The following is a 15,244-nucleotide window of genomic DNA, read 5'->3' on the forward strand; positions in this document are numbered from 1 at the left end:
TCAAAAAGTCAAGATCAAGTGTTAGCTTTTCTGTAAAACCTCTTTGATTGCTTTTCCCAGCCCCTTGACCAAATTAATCATTTCCTGTCACTCATACTCATACTCCAGGAGAGTTGTAAAATATGACAGACAGGCCTTGGACTGAATCCTGGTCATGTGACCTATATAACTTTAAGTAAGTTAATTAAGCTTTTAAGCCCTATCATTAGGGATAATGATAGTAAGTGTGTGTTGTGTCAGTCTACGCTATTAAAATATGTATCTTCTTTAGAGCAGGAGTTAGGGTCCTGTTCTTCTTACCTGGTACATAGTAGGTGTTCAAAAAATGTAAAATGACTTAAATACAGTACCAAAACCTTGTTGATGTTAGAAAACTATAACCAAAAACAAGGACAGTATCAATGAGGTATCACAGAATATCACATGGAGAAAAAAAGTAATATTTAACATGATAAAGGGAAACATGATGTTAGACAAAATATAGAAAGCCCACACAGGGTTAAAAAACAAGCAGAAGAAATGATAAAACATAAAGTTTGATCAAGTGATAAAGTATGACTGATACAGGAATAGATAGAGAAGATAAACTGCAAGAAACAAAGTGCTACTCCTAATAACATTTTCAAACACAAAGGCTGGGTGGGAGAAAAGGCAGCTTTGAGACTAAGATCTGAGCAGTTTCAGCTTTATGGCTTCCAGAATTCCAGACATTGACTCATTTCATCCTCACCACAGCCAGGGATGTGGGTGATCATAGCCCTCTTTTTAGAGTTGAGGAGACAGTTAAGAAAATTTAAAGGTCATAATAGTTAACATACAGAAAGACCCAGAGCTTGAATTAACATCTCCTGAGTCCAAACACAGTGTTCTTTACATTCTATCTTGTAACCTGTGTGCTAGAAAGGCAGGGGAGTTCATATAATGACAGCTTATAAATTAATTTATTTAGTATTTAAAGTCTTAGGCCTCACAATTGTAATGGAAAGGTTTATTTGCCTTTCAGTTTATGCCTGTTCAAGTACCAAGTGATGAAGAAAGAAGTGATCCTGTCCTTTTTGCTGGTAGAATCCGGAGTTTAATGGCAGAGTAAGTATCTGTATGTGATTATAATCCGTAAATAGTTTTTAAATTATTGGTAAATGACATTTACTATTGTTTAAAGTTTTTGTTTTTTTCTTCTTGAGGGCCTCATTCCCCAACTCATTTTGGTAAGGAAAAAGAATGTGCCCAGGAATGTAGTCAGTAAGACAATCTATAAATATTTTCCCCAAGATGTAACCCCAAACTACTGGAAACATGCCTCTACCACAATGGGAGCAGGAAGGGTACATGACCCAGAAGAAACCAGCCAGTGACTTCCAAAGGATGGATTCCCCCAACCTGGCCTGTCACCATCAGACAAAGGATGGTCTGAGCAGTTTGTGCCGTGACCACCTTCTATCTTCTCAGCCTCCATGTAGCTGCTGAGGCCAGGTGTTTCAAAGGCATAAATGATTACAGCACAAAAAAGGAAAAAGTCTGCAAGGGACTGCCCTAGATGCCTAAAAAAGGGGAAAAGTCACCCTCACTAAGGGGATAGCTATAAACTTAGGATTTAGAAACTGCAAAACATAAGCCAAGTGTTTTCCTGCACGTAAAGGAGTTTTAACTGATTGCTCTTCTGATTATATAAATTACCTCTCCTCCTATAATGAAAGAGTGTATTATATTGAGTTGGTTTTTTCTCAAAAACCCTAATGAACTTTTTGGCCAACCCAATATTGTCCCCACCACCCAGGCAGTCTCAGAGCCCTCCAGGTGTGTACACTCTCCCCCAGCACCACCTCCCTTGGTCATGTCCAGCAGTGGGTTTGGAGCTAATAAGCCAGCTGTATTTATTCTCTTAGTGAAAATGCAATGAGAACTCTGAATTTAGCTTCATATCTGAATTTGGCATTATAAACAAGATTATATATATTATATCAGTATGTTTATATATATTATATATATTAATACTTCACAAGAAACTAACTTTATTTTCAAAAAAATAGATGTCTAAGTCTTTGGCTGAAAAAGTTTTGTTACTCTATGTCCCAACATGTAGTTGATTTACTTAGTTTCTCGAGCAGCTACAAAATTTCCTTTGATGTTGTTTTCTTCCCTCTACCCTTGTGTTTTCATACTAGCTTATGTCCAAAAGTTAGGAAGGAAGATAAGTATGAGGAAATGACATAATTTATATGAGATATTTTGACTTCCTGAAATGTCTAAAAACATTTTTTTGTGTGTGCCTAAAAACAGAGGAAGGATTTGTTTAAGCATCCTTTTCCTGGATTTGGAGGCGTGGAGGTAGAAGGGCCTTGGATAAAGAATAAGGGAGCAGATTTCCCTGGTGGTCCAGTAGTTAGGACACCATGCTTCCAGCACAGGTGGTGCAGGTTCGATTCCTGTTTGGGGAACTAAGATCCCATATGCTGCATGGGGTGACCAAAAAAAAAAAGAGTAAGAAAGACCTCAATTAGTTGCACAAGCTTGGACAAGTTCCCTCCAAGGCTCCTTTCCTCATGTGTAATCCTTGCTTGGCCTTTCTTATGGTTTTGGTTATTATGAGAGTCAAGTAGGAAAGTATTTGTTGAATGCATTTGAAATGGTAAAGAGCCAAGTCAAAGTAAGTCATGGTGGTCAACCATCAATTAATATTTGCCAAACACTGTGCTAGACCATTTACTTGTATTATCTAACATAATCTTCACAGCAGCTCTGAGGCAGGTGAGGAACAGAGGCTCTGAGGGCAAAGTGTTTTGTCCAAGACCATGGTGGGTAGTGAGAGTCTCTGGCATGCATGCTCCGTCGCTAAGTCATGTTCAACTCTTCTGCGACCCCATGGACTGTAGCCTGCCAGGCTCCTCTGTCCATGGGATTTTCCAGGCAAGAATACTGGAGGGGGTTGCCATTTCCTTCTCCAGGGGAACTTCCCCACCCAGGGATTGAACCTGGGTCTCCTGCACTGGCAGGCAGATTCTTTACCACTGAGCCACCAGGGAAGTGAAGAGTCTCTTAACTGGGATTCAGATTCATACTTCATGTTACCAAAGCCAAAGTTCTTGACTGTTTTGTTCTGTTCACTGTTAGAATTCCTGAAGTGTTTTTTAATTCTTCATATTTTTTACACCAAATAGTTATTAATCAAAACAGCTTAGTTGCAGGTAAGAAAAACATGTTTATTCATATTGCATTCATTGAAAATTTAAAGTTCTTAGCCATGATTCAGCAAAATCAAATAACAGCTGATGACAATTTTATGATTGTCACTGAATAGGTGTGAATAAAACTTTAGCCAGGAGGGATATGCAGGAAATTTATGTACTGCACAGGTATTCTTCTTGTCACATAGGTGTCTTTTAAAATTCTTGTTAATATGTATTTTTGCCAAGTCTGGTTCCCTGTTAGTAGATCTCTGAGCAGGAAGGAGGTAATTGGAATTGTGCACCTCTTTGAGGATGGAGGGTGTTTAGGTTTGGAAGAAATACAATCTTATTATCAGTTCTGTTTAGTATTTTTTGAACAGTGCTGGGTAGCAAGAAGACAATCTTCAAACTTAAAAGATGAAAAAATGCATATGACTAATGATTTGTATAAACTATTCACTTATAATATCTAGGTGTCATTTATCTGTTTAAATAGCATGTCCATAGGCATTCTTAGTTGGTCCTTAAAATAACCCTGTGGTTGCTTTGTGCTGTTTAGTTGCTAAGTCATGTCCAACTTTTTTGTGACTCCATAGACTATAGCCTGCCAGGCTCCTCTGTCCTTGGAATTCTCCAGGGAAGAATACTTGACTGGGTTGCCATTTCCTGCTCCAGGGGATCTTCCTGACCCAGTGATCAAACCCGTGGCTCCAGCTATCTCCTGCATTGTAGGTGGATTCTTTACCACTGAGCCACTAGGAAAGCCCGCAGTAACCCTCTGCAGGAAGTGACTATTCCTATGCGCAGATGAGAACAGTGAGGCTTAGGTTAAGTGACAAAAGTTCCAGAGCTGGTAAAAGACTCCAGAGCCTTGAACTTAAATTTTCTCATTACTTTCCATGGACTGAAGTCAACTACTACTATCATTGTGGTCAAAACACAAAAATGGCGAGCTGGCAGAAGCACATAGACATAAGGAAATTGACTTGGGCCACAGTAAATCTGTGAAATAAAGAAATATGTATTTGGCAATAACAAGCCAAAGTCACTGGTTCAAAAGGTAGTAAATACTTCTCCATTTACTGTTTGTTGACCAGTTCAAGCTTACTGAAACATCGTCACCTTTTTAAAAAAGTTGAATTTGTTTGCTTTTTAATACTTTATAGAGCTCTGAAAATTCCAGTAACAGATCACACCTACGAAGACTGCAGATTGATGATTTCAGCTGGCCAGTTGACACTGCCTATGGAAGCTGGGTTGGTGGAATTTACCAAAATCAGCCGGAAATTGAAGTAAGCGTATTTTAAAATCACCACACTTTCCTAAAGGTGTCCAAAAGAGATCTGAAATCCTGTATGTTTATTTTCTCTGGTTTCATTAAGGCCCAGCTCTAGAACCTATGTGGTATTTATTAGGAAAGCCATTTCATTTATACAGTTTTGTTTGTTTAAAGAAATGCTACTTCAGAAATGTTTGTTAGTAGTGGGAGAAAAAGAGATAGTAAACATGGGTCAGTACAAATCTACCTCTCTACTCAGAAACGGCTCAGAGTAGTCAGTCAGTCCTGCCACCTTCTTATGAGAAGTATGGCATAGGGACCTCCCTGGCTGTCCAGTGGTGAAGGCTTTGCCTTCCAATGCAGGGGTTGGAGTGCACCCCTGGTTGGGGTGTGAAGATCCCACATGCCTCACAGCCAGAAAATCAAAACATAAAACAGAAACAATACTCTAAAAATTCAATGAAAACTTTAAAAATGGTCCATATAAAAAAAGAGAAGGATGGCACAGTTATATGGTACTGGCATGAGGTGGTCAGAACTTCTCATGTGAAATAGAAATTGACTTGTAGAGTAGCAACTCTGACCATCATTACATTTTAAATACTTCCGTAGATCAACCTGCTCCTTCTGGACACATAATTTTTTTTTTTTTAAGGCAAAATACTCCTTTGTGATTTTATGATCTAGTTTAAAACTGTTTAGAACATTCCCTTTGAAGTTCATGGTATGAAGGTGTAGCTTCCACATCCCTCTCTGATTACAGTTCATTGTTTTCAGCCGCATCAGTAGACCTTGGCATCCTCCCTTGGAGGGAGCTGCAGAACCAGTTACTGTATTAAAGTTCAAAAATAAAACAAATATTTTGGGAGCTTCTCTGGTGGTCTAGTGATTAAGAATCTGCCTGCCAGTGCAGGGGACACAGGTTTGATCCCTGGTCTGGGAAGATCCCACATGCCAAGGAGCAACTTAGCCCACGGGCAGTAACTACTGAGCCTGAGCTCTGGAGCCCATGAGCCACAGCTGCTGAAGCCCATGTGCCTTAGAGCTCATGCTCTGCAACAAGAGAAGTCACCACAATGAGAAGCCCAGGCACTGCAACGAAGAACGGCATCCGCCCTCACCACAACTAGAGAAAGTCTGAGTATAGCAACAAAGACCCAGTGCAGCCAAAAATAAATAAATAAGTAAAATTAAAAAAATAGTTTTTGATAATCGATGTAGGAAATACTATTTATATCTTCTACATAACAATGTTTTGATATTATATTTTTACAATATTCCTATAGATTTGAAAAATTTAGATAGTCAATGAACTTAGATGTAGAAGTATGTGTTAAGTCACCTGTTTAATTCTACAGGATATGATATAAGCCACTGTATATTTTCCAGTGTTTTAAACTTTTTTATAACTAACATTGGAGGAAGTGTGCATAGTCTAATGAATCTCCCATCACAACATTTTGTGAAATGTGAGTCCATTAAGGCTGGAAAACACCTTGAAAACAAGAATTATATCTTTTTTTAAAACAACTCAGTAAGTATTGTTGACTTACTAAGTAATATTTAGATTAAAATGTGAGTCCTTGTTTTCTTCTCACGAATCATTTATTATCCTACCACATTGCTCATCCTCCCAGTTACTTTTCTTTCTCTCAGATACTTAGGATAATTACAGTTATGCTAATACTCTTTAAAAAAAATTAGAAGTCTGTAATCATGTTCAATATGTGCTTTAAAATATTCATTTTATTCTCCTTTTCAGATATTAACACTTCAAATATTTTCCCATCAGACAGATGAATAAAATAGTGCTCACAAAACATCCATGTGGATTGTGAAGGGCTAATAACGTGTCTTCATAACTCTTTGTTTAGATTGGATTGGGATGGGATTCGAAAGCATTTGGATGAGTATGCCGCTATTGCAAGTTCCTCAAAAGGAGGAAGAATCGGAATTGAAGAATTTGCAGAGTATTTGAAGTTGCCTGTTTCAGATGTCTTGAGACAACTTTTTGCACTCTTTGACAGGGTAGGTTAAAGTTTAATCTTTAACATTTTTATTTCATGAGTCCCCGCAGAATATAAATCAGTATGGTAGGCATTAGAAAAACTTGCTAGGTCACTGTTAAAGAACAAGACTGAGCCCATAGTTAAATTGCATGATTTTGATTTTTTTCCCCTTAATAGTAGAACTAGTAATAATAATAATTGTAATAGAATAATAATTGTGAATATGTGTATGGCAACAGTTATGAGTGTCTATTTTTTATTTTTATTTTATTATTAAAGTATAGTTGCTTTACAAATGTTGTGTTAGTTTGTGGTGAATCAGGTGTACATATACATATATGCCCTCCTTCTTGAGCCTCCTTTCCATCCCACCCCCCAAACAACTATAGTTTCTGTTTCTTTTAAACACCAGGTCAGAAATAAATATTGTCACCATATAACCATATTTGTGTATAGAATTGAAAAGGTTTATATAATTAGCAAGAATTTTAAAATTTATGTCAAAATCATACATTGATGATATTGGTGGCGCTATTCTATTCTGAAGGTTTCTGGACTTTCCCCAAAACATCTGAAGACCAAATAGATTTTAATTTATTTATAACTAAGTTTTTAATTAAAGCTTGACTGTTTGTCTTCATAGGGGGTTTCAGTTTTCTGCTTATGAATATGTATGTACATGGAGTTAGATAACTGAATTGTCAAAAGTTTCCTTAGGAAAAATGCATCAAGACTTCAAGTTCTCTCTCTCTTTCAGTTTGTTTTTTTAATATGTAAAACTTACAGTAAAACTCACTTTATGATTATAGTTTTGTGAGTTCTAACAAATGCACAGAAGCATGTAACCACCACCACATCCAAGATACACAATAATTGGGGAAAAAATTCCCTGTAGGTATGCTTTTGTAGTCAGGCCCTTCCCTCACCTTTAACTGCTGGCAGTCTCTCCATCCCTTTAGATTTACCTTTTCCAGATGCCATACAAATAGAATCATTTAGTATATCCTTTTGGGTCTGGCTTCTCTCATTCAGCATAATGCATCTGAGATCCAGCCATATTGTTGCCTGTATCAGTAATTTGTCTCATTTTATTGCTGAGTGGTATTTCTATTGTGTGGATGTACCACACTTGGTGTATCCATTCCCCAGTTGAGGAACATTTGGTTTCCAGCTTTGGGCTATTATGAATATAACTGTTCAAAGTGTTCACATAGAGGTTTTTGGTTGAATGTAGATTTTCCTTTCACTTGGGTAAACACTTAGGATTGGGTAAATACTTGGATTGTGATCTTTTTATTTTACATTCATTCCTGAAGGATATTTTGGTTGTACATATATAGAATTCTGTATAGGGTTCTTCCCTTTCAACAATTTAATAATTTCATCTTTTGCCTTCAGGCCTCCATGATTGCACTGCCTAACTAGCTGTTTTTCAACTGCCTTCCGCTGCCGTATTTTATCCAGAGATAGTGCTTGCTTTTTCCCCCCTCCTCTTTCTGTAGGGGAAAGGGAAGTCTTTTTAAAAACTTTTTTTTACATTATTATTATTATTTTGGCCGCAAGGCATGTGGGATCTTTAAATTCCCCGACCAGGGATTGAACCCATGCCCCCTGCATTGGAAGTGTGCAGTCTTAATCACTGGACTGCCAGGAAGATCCCAAAAGTAGTGATTTTTGAATTTCAGTGAGAGTCTGTGATTGTAGTGAGGAGAGAGAGGCTGCCCTGGGATCATTCCATCCTGGCTGGCACCAGAAGTCCCAGTTCTCTGTCTACCACTGGGAAAAGATACTTTGCAAAGAAATTATAGCTTGATGACAGAAACCAGGACAGAGCTTTTTTTCCTTCTTACCCAGAGCTCATTAATGTTTCTAATGACTTACTCTGTGATCTCTTAGATGAACTATTCTTTAACATGAGGCAGATAAGCAACCTTCTTCTGTATGGATTGTGCAAACCTCCCTTCCGGGCTTGCTGCAGCATACAAATAATCTTTCCTTGTCCAAGAAAAGGTCATGTATCACTGCAATGGTGCTGCTAAAAAGTGTAATGAAGATTTAAGGAAAAGGAGAGATAAATTACTAGATGTAACCATGCAAATTGGGAAAAGAAAGGATCTTTTCACTTGTACCATTACTTGTGTTTCTATGGGATTTATATAGCATCTTTCAGTATGGCTCTGGGAACAATAAAAGCAATCTTAAAGTTTTTAGAAATATGAACTTGGTGACAGGAAGGAATATGGCAGGGACATACAAATAAGGACAGAAAGTGAGGAAATGGAAAGTGACATGAAATAGGGACCAAGGAAGTTCAGAGCACAGCAGATGTTATGCTCATCAAGATTTTAAATCAAGATTAAAAATAATCTCTATAGAGGTTGCCCCACCTTTCAGGTGTTGAAGTGTCATAACAGCAGTAACAGGATTGTGTTGACACAGTTCTGTCTTTTGATGACTAATGATACCTGCCAGTGGCTTCATTGTTTCTATAGCACTGGGATGGATGGGAAGATTTGGGAGTAGGGAAGAGAGTGTAAACCAAGGATTACAATAAGCCCTAGTAAGCAGAGTGACTCACTCTGAGCTAGAGAATACAATTGACTCCAAGCAGTTTGGAGACTGGTGAGCCTTTGTGGCCAGTGTGGTCAATCACAATTTTGCATGCACTCCTTCAGTCGGCTCACGTAGCAATTATTTCTGTGAGTTTTCTTCACTTCTTTGTGTAGTGTGTAGACTTGGCTTTAGATATAGACCATGAGTTGGTCTTTAAAACACATTTGATCTCCAACACCCTGGAAGGTAGAGAAAATAATCTGGAGAATTAACAAGGAATGCATTTGACCTTTCTTTCCTCCTTCCTTTCCTTCTTTCCTTTCTTTTCTCTCTGTCTCTTCTTTCTCTCTTTCTGTTTTTGTTTTTAACATACCTGCATGTCTGAGCCTGTGAAGATTTGCTTTGTTTTGAGAAGCTGAACTATGCAGTCATTGCCACACCCTGTGTACATCCCCACTTCCAGGCTCTCTTTGAGAGACTTAGCTGGGGAATGTGTATGTGTGTGTTCCACAGGAAAGACAAAGAAATTCAGTATTGTCATAGTTTGTTTCTGTCTGAGTAGCTTATCTTGCTAAACTCAGTGTTTATGAGGGGTGGGGGAGGAAGAAGGGTGGGAAAGAGAGAGGGTGGGGTGTTCCTCTTGTTCTTTCAGTAGCTATAAATTTTTGCAGGGCAGAGGGCTCCTCCCATGTGCCTTTCCCAGTTTATCCTCCTTTCCCCCTTTTTTCTTTACTTCTCTCAATCTCTCCCAAGTCTCGTGCAGTTGTGGTTGGTATTTGGGGGAAGTAGAGAGACCTAAGTATCTCTCCATGTTCCCTTACTCTTTTTTCCCACATACATCCCTGGCTAGTCTGCAAGAAACTTCTTAACGGTTTTCATCTCAGTCTAGTTCCTAAAAAAAAAAAAAAAAAACTCTGTCTATTCAGTTCCTTCTGATAGTCTCACACATTCTTTTAGATTGTCAGATATGTGATGGCAGATAATTTAAAGGTTCACCAGAAATGTGGCATTCATGATCCAAAGCATGGCATGGTTCAGTGAAAGTAAAGTGAAGTCACTCAGTCATGTCCAACTCTTTGTGACCCCATGGACAGTAGCCTACCAGGCTCCTCTGTCCATGGGATTTTCCAGGCAAGAGTACTGGAGTGGGTTGCCATTTCCTTCTCCAGGGAATCTTCCCAACCCAGGGATCAAACCCAGGTCTCCTGCATTGCAGGCAGACACTTTACCATCTGAGCCACCAGGGAAGTCTTAGTTTGGGATAATTTCCTTAGGAGAAGTCTCATCTCTTTGACAAAAAAAGGAAAAAGACCCTTTTGCTCGTTAGGTTTCATTCACCTTCTTTATTTTCCTGAATGTACACTGAACTCTCTAGATCAGAGGGTGATTTGGATTAGTCAAAATTTCAGATGAGTTAGAGTTGAGAGCTGAGACGATGGTTTAAAATTGTTTTTAAAAAGTTAAGAGTGGCTTCTCAACATTTTTTATATTCATAATTCAGTTTTCAAGACCAGATTTTTTGCCAGCACTCTCGAAGGGATTTAAATGGGACTAAGAAACAATACTGGCTGAGTCAGAAATGATTATAAACTGTCATTTTTACGGTTATAATAGTGTCCACACAGCATCACTTTATTTCATTCATTCTTCAGTGCTGTTTCCTTGAGCTGAACCTGTGCTGCCCTGACAGCAGTATTTTATATACCCATGAGACAAAGTCCTCAAATGGACTTTAGGAAACATGTTGTCTCTTTGTTGCTAGTTTGACAATATACCATGTTATCTCCCTCTTACTAGGGACAAGTCACATCTCGTCTAGGCTACATCTCATGATACATTCAGTGTAATGCTCCATGTGGCACACATCACCATGCACATGTACATGTGTGCTCAGTCATGCCCAGTTCTTTGCAACCACATGGACTGTAGCCCTCCAGGCTCCACTGTCCTTAGAATTTTTCCAGGCAAGAATTCTGGAGCAGGTTGTCATTTTCTACTCCAGGGGATCTTCCCGACCCAGGGATCAAGCCCACATCTCTTGTGTTCACAGGTGGCAAACCTATATTTCAACGGTTAGCAGACTTTTTCAGCAAAGAGCCAGATAGTAAATGTTTTTGACTCTGTGGGACATTTGGTCCTAAACTTTCAGCACAACTTGCACAACTGAGTAAAATAGCTAATCCACCCCACTTAAAAAGATTTTTCTGTTTATTTCCAGTCACTTAAGCCTCTTAAGTACCCTTTACTAACTCTCAGCATGGAAATCTTATAATACAGCACCCTACCTTCTCTAACAGGGAAGGGCAAGCAAGGATGCTTGTTATTGTTGGCTCATGATTTAACACTTGAACTAATGTCAAGAACAGGGCATACAGGAAGAACTTGGGATAAAGAAACACATTGATTCCACACAATGAGAAATAGTCCTAAAAGATCTCCAGAAAATTTATAATAGTCAAAAGTGCTGGATTGTCAAAGTACTAAAGTACACACACATCTTTCCTGTGTAATATTTAAACAAAGTACATAGTAAAGCCAGAAGAATTAAGTACTGGTTAGAAGGCAGAAATGGGAAAAATCATGATACTTTTCACGTTTTTTTACAAAATGGAAATATCTAAATTTTCTTAGCCTGTGGTCTCTTGTGTGCATAATGGTTTTGGTAAAAAGACTGAACTTGCGCCAGGCTATAGCTGAGTGATTAGTTTCTGTCATCTTTGTAGATGAATGATGTACCACTAATTAGAAATGGGGAGGATGTCAATAAGAAGTAGACAGGTACGGCGAGAATAAAGATTCAGAGTGACCTCCTTTAAATCAGACGTGGAACAGTGGTCACCATGAGCCCTGACTGCAGTCCTTCAATCCAGTCCTTAAAATTTACCAGCATATTTTAATTTCATCTGTTTAGGAAATATAGAAAGTAACAGTCAGTAAACTACATTTGATGGATGAGATCCAGTCTGATGCTTGTTTTATAAATAAAGCTTTATTGGGACACAACCATGCTCATTTATTTCCATACTGTCCATGTCTGCTTTCTTACACAATGCCAGAGATGAATAGCTGCAACAAAGAGTGAAGTCTTCTGTCCTTTAATTTTTAATTGAAGCATTAGTTGATTTATAATGTTGTGTCAGTTTCTGGTGTACAGCAAAGTGATTCAGCTATATTTACATATTCTTTTTCAGATTCTTTTCCATTATAAGTTATTATAAGATACTAAATACAGTTCTCTGTGCTATATAGCAGTACTTTGTTGTTTATCTGTTTTACATACAGTAGTATGTATCTGTTAATCTCAAGCTCCTAATTTACCCCTCCCCTAGTTCCCCTTTCTTCTACCCTTTAAATTTCCAGTTCAGGTTTGATATGTACTTTAGTATTTCATAACTCATGTGAAAAGAACTCATCTTGACTCCAATCTCAATTAATATAATTTGTTATACAAAATATACTCTAAAGCTCATATGATACAGTTAACAGAAGAAGGATATAACTTTCTGAGTGGACTAGATGAACATTTCTATACAGTTGTACAAGTCATCCTGAAAGTTGGGTGGTCCTATATGACTAACCATTTCCCTCTTCAGTTCTCAGGTTAACTCAATCCCCTTGTGTAGTCCATCATAACATTGGGTGGGCCAAAGCATTCATGTGAGTTTTCTGTAACATTTGAGTAACCCATAATTTTCCCTCCCTGAATGTTCTAAATATCCTTTTTTTTTGTACTAAGAATTTTTATTGGATTATTGTTGCTGGGAGGGGAGGAAATGGCAACCCACTCCAGTATTCTTGCCTAGAAAATCCCATGGACAGAGGAACCTGGCGGGCTGCAGTCCATGGGGTCGTAAAGAGTTGAATCCCACTGAACACACACACACACACACAGTTGCCTTACAGTGTTGTGTTAGTTTCTGCTGTATAGCAAAGTGAATCAGTGTGCATATGTCCCCTCCTTTATGAATTTTTTCCCCACTTAGGTCACCACAGAGCACCCAGTAGAGTTCCCTAGTTATCCCTTAGAGTTCTTATTAGTTATCTATTTTATTTAGAAATATCCTTTCAAGCATGAGAATTATATGCTTTCTTTCTGGCTTTGCAAAGTGAATCTACTGAGGAGACACTTAGAGGAAACAGGAAGGAGAGGGCATTGATTAAAGCTTAACTTTTTTATTGGAGCAAGTGAGCAGTTGCTGGCCTCCTCAAAGAGAGTAAGGAGGTAAAGAATAGGGCTTTGTAAAGAGCAAGTTGTGTCAGACCAATTTAATTTCCTCCTGTGACAGAATGACAGTCCAAGATGATAAAGAAGAAATATATATTATCTATATGGACTCTAGAAAGGCTTTTGATTTCATGCAACATGACATTCTCATCAATAAATTAGGAAGGTCTGGCTCAGATCATGTTGCAGTGAGGTGAAAGCCCCACTTGACAGAGAGACTTCACTGAAAGTGGGAGCCATGTGTCCTTCTGTGTTTTACCCACTGCAGTCCCCCCACCTTGGAATTCTGTCTGGAGGAGCAACATACTTGATAGGTTGTCGAAATACTTTTGAAAACCAGACAGTAGTACATCAAAGCAAAAATAAGAGTAAGTAAGGATGTCTTTAAAAGTTGTAGAATCAGACCCAAGAAAAAGATGAAATTAAATTCATATATTGCATAAAAATACTCAGGCATGAGAAGGAAACAGAATACAAGAATGAAGCTGCTACTTGATAGCACATGAAGATCTAGACTCAGAATTCTAGAGCTGAAAGGGTGGTTAGTGTGAAATTGCCCATCTTCCTCATTTTGCAGAAAGCTTCCAGCTCAAGAGAGGAAGTTGCATGCTCAAGGCTACACAGCTAGTTAGTCACAGGACTGGGACCAGAAGTCCTAGTTCAGTAGTCTTTTTACTACAGACTGTCTCTGGACTTTTTAAAAGTAACTTTCTTAAGGCATATTTTACATTCAGCTATTTTAAGCATACAGTTCTATGATTTTTTTATTGTTTTCCATAAATCAGTTTTAGAGTTTTTCTATCACCCCATTGTTATTCCTTGTTTCATTAACTGTTCATTCCTGTCACCTACTTATCTCCTATCCCTAGGCAACCACTGTAGAGTTGTAAGTCCCCGTGTGTTATTATAGACTTGGTCTAGAATCAAGACTAGAGATTTTCTGTCTGTATAGATTTGCCTCTTCTGGACATTTCAATGAATGGAATCCTACAATATACAGTCTCGTGTCTGGCAGTTTTTGAGGTCCATCTGTGTCGTTGCATGTATCAGTAATTTCATCCCTTTTTATTGCCAAATAGTTCTTTATTATATAAATATATCATATTTTTGTTTATTCATTCACCTGTTAATGGATATTTAGGTTGTTGCTACTTTGGAACTATCATGAATAGTGTTGCTAATAGCATTTGAGTATCACTATTGACTTTTTAAGTTCAATAACTCCCCCCCCATCAAACTGAGGTTAAATTTTCCGTTGAATGTGGCCTCTTCCCCTACTCTTTCTCTCCAGATCTGGACAGTAGAGTTCGCCCAGACAGCAACCAAAGTTCCTATTAATGGTCTAATAAATAGCCGTAAGGGATTAAATAGTCCAGAGAAGAAAAGGCTTGTTAATCTAATAACAATCTTTTATTCCATGATGGCTTATGAGAAACTGTTAGCCAAATGCTCTCCATCTTCACAGAAAATAAATGAGAAGAATTGGATTTAAACTTCAGCAGAAAACACTTCAGATGGGCATAAGGAGGCACATTTTATATGGCAATGGATGCTGTCAAGTTAATTTTGCAATATTATAAAAAGAAAGCCCATGTAATTTCCTCAGAGAAAAGCTTATATGAATGGATTTAAATCCGTCTGAGACCAGATGGCCCCTTGTAATCCCCTAAAGGGAAGAAGTCCTTTTGTGGTGCTTCCTCAATGTGGTAAAGGAAGACATTTCGCCTTTGATATTTACAGAGACCATTTCATGGTGCCCCTGAGACCAGTTATTGGAGTCCTAGTGCCATAAAACTAGTTGGCAGAGAATTTTATACAAAACACTAGGTGTGGCAGAAGGAGACCTTGCTCCCATCCTATACAGAGCAGGGTCTCCCAGCTACTGTTCTCTCCCTAGTCATAGATAGAATAATCATTATTTAATTCAAGAATTGTACAGTTTATGAAGTAATTTTCATTTAATTTCCTATTTGCACTTAAAAAGTTATTCAGTTACTGAACTTAAAAAGTT

At 38.1% G+C, this 15,244-nt stretch overlaps 1 protein-coding gene across 1 annotated transcript in view; it reads left to right on the forward strand.

Moving 5' to 3' along the window:
• Positions 1-15,244, forward strand: part of LPCAT2 (lysophosphatidylcholine acyltransferase 2) — a 64,985-nt gene that overhangs the window by 25,685 nt on the left and 24,056 nt on the right. Inside the window, exons 9-11 of the mRNA XM_043898501.1 lie at positions 1,004-1,086; positions 4,334-4,459; positions 6,321-6,474. Coding sequence (XP_043754436.1) covers positions 1,004-1,086; positions 4,334-4,459; positions 6,321-6,474 — 363 coding nt within the window. The remainder of the gene's footprint in view (positions 1-1,003; positions 1,087-4,333; positions 4,460-6,320; positions 6,475-15,244) is intronic.

The sequence above is a fragment of the Cervus elaphus genome, chromosome 4, assembly GCF_910594005.1.
Source record: "Cervus elaphus chromosome 4, mCerEla1.1, whole genome shotgun sequence".
Taxonomy (NCBI): domain Eukaryota; kingdom Metazoa; phylum Chordata; class Mammalia; order Artiodactyla; family Cervidae; genus Cervus; species Cervus elaphus.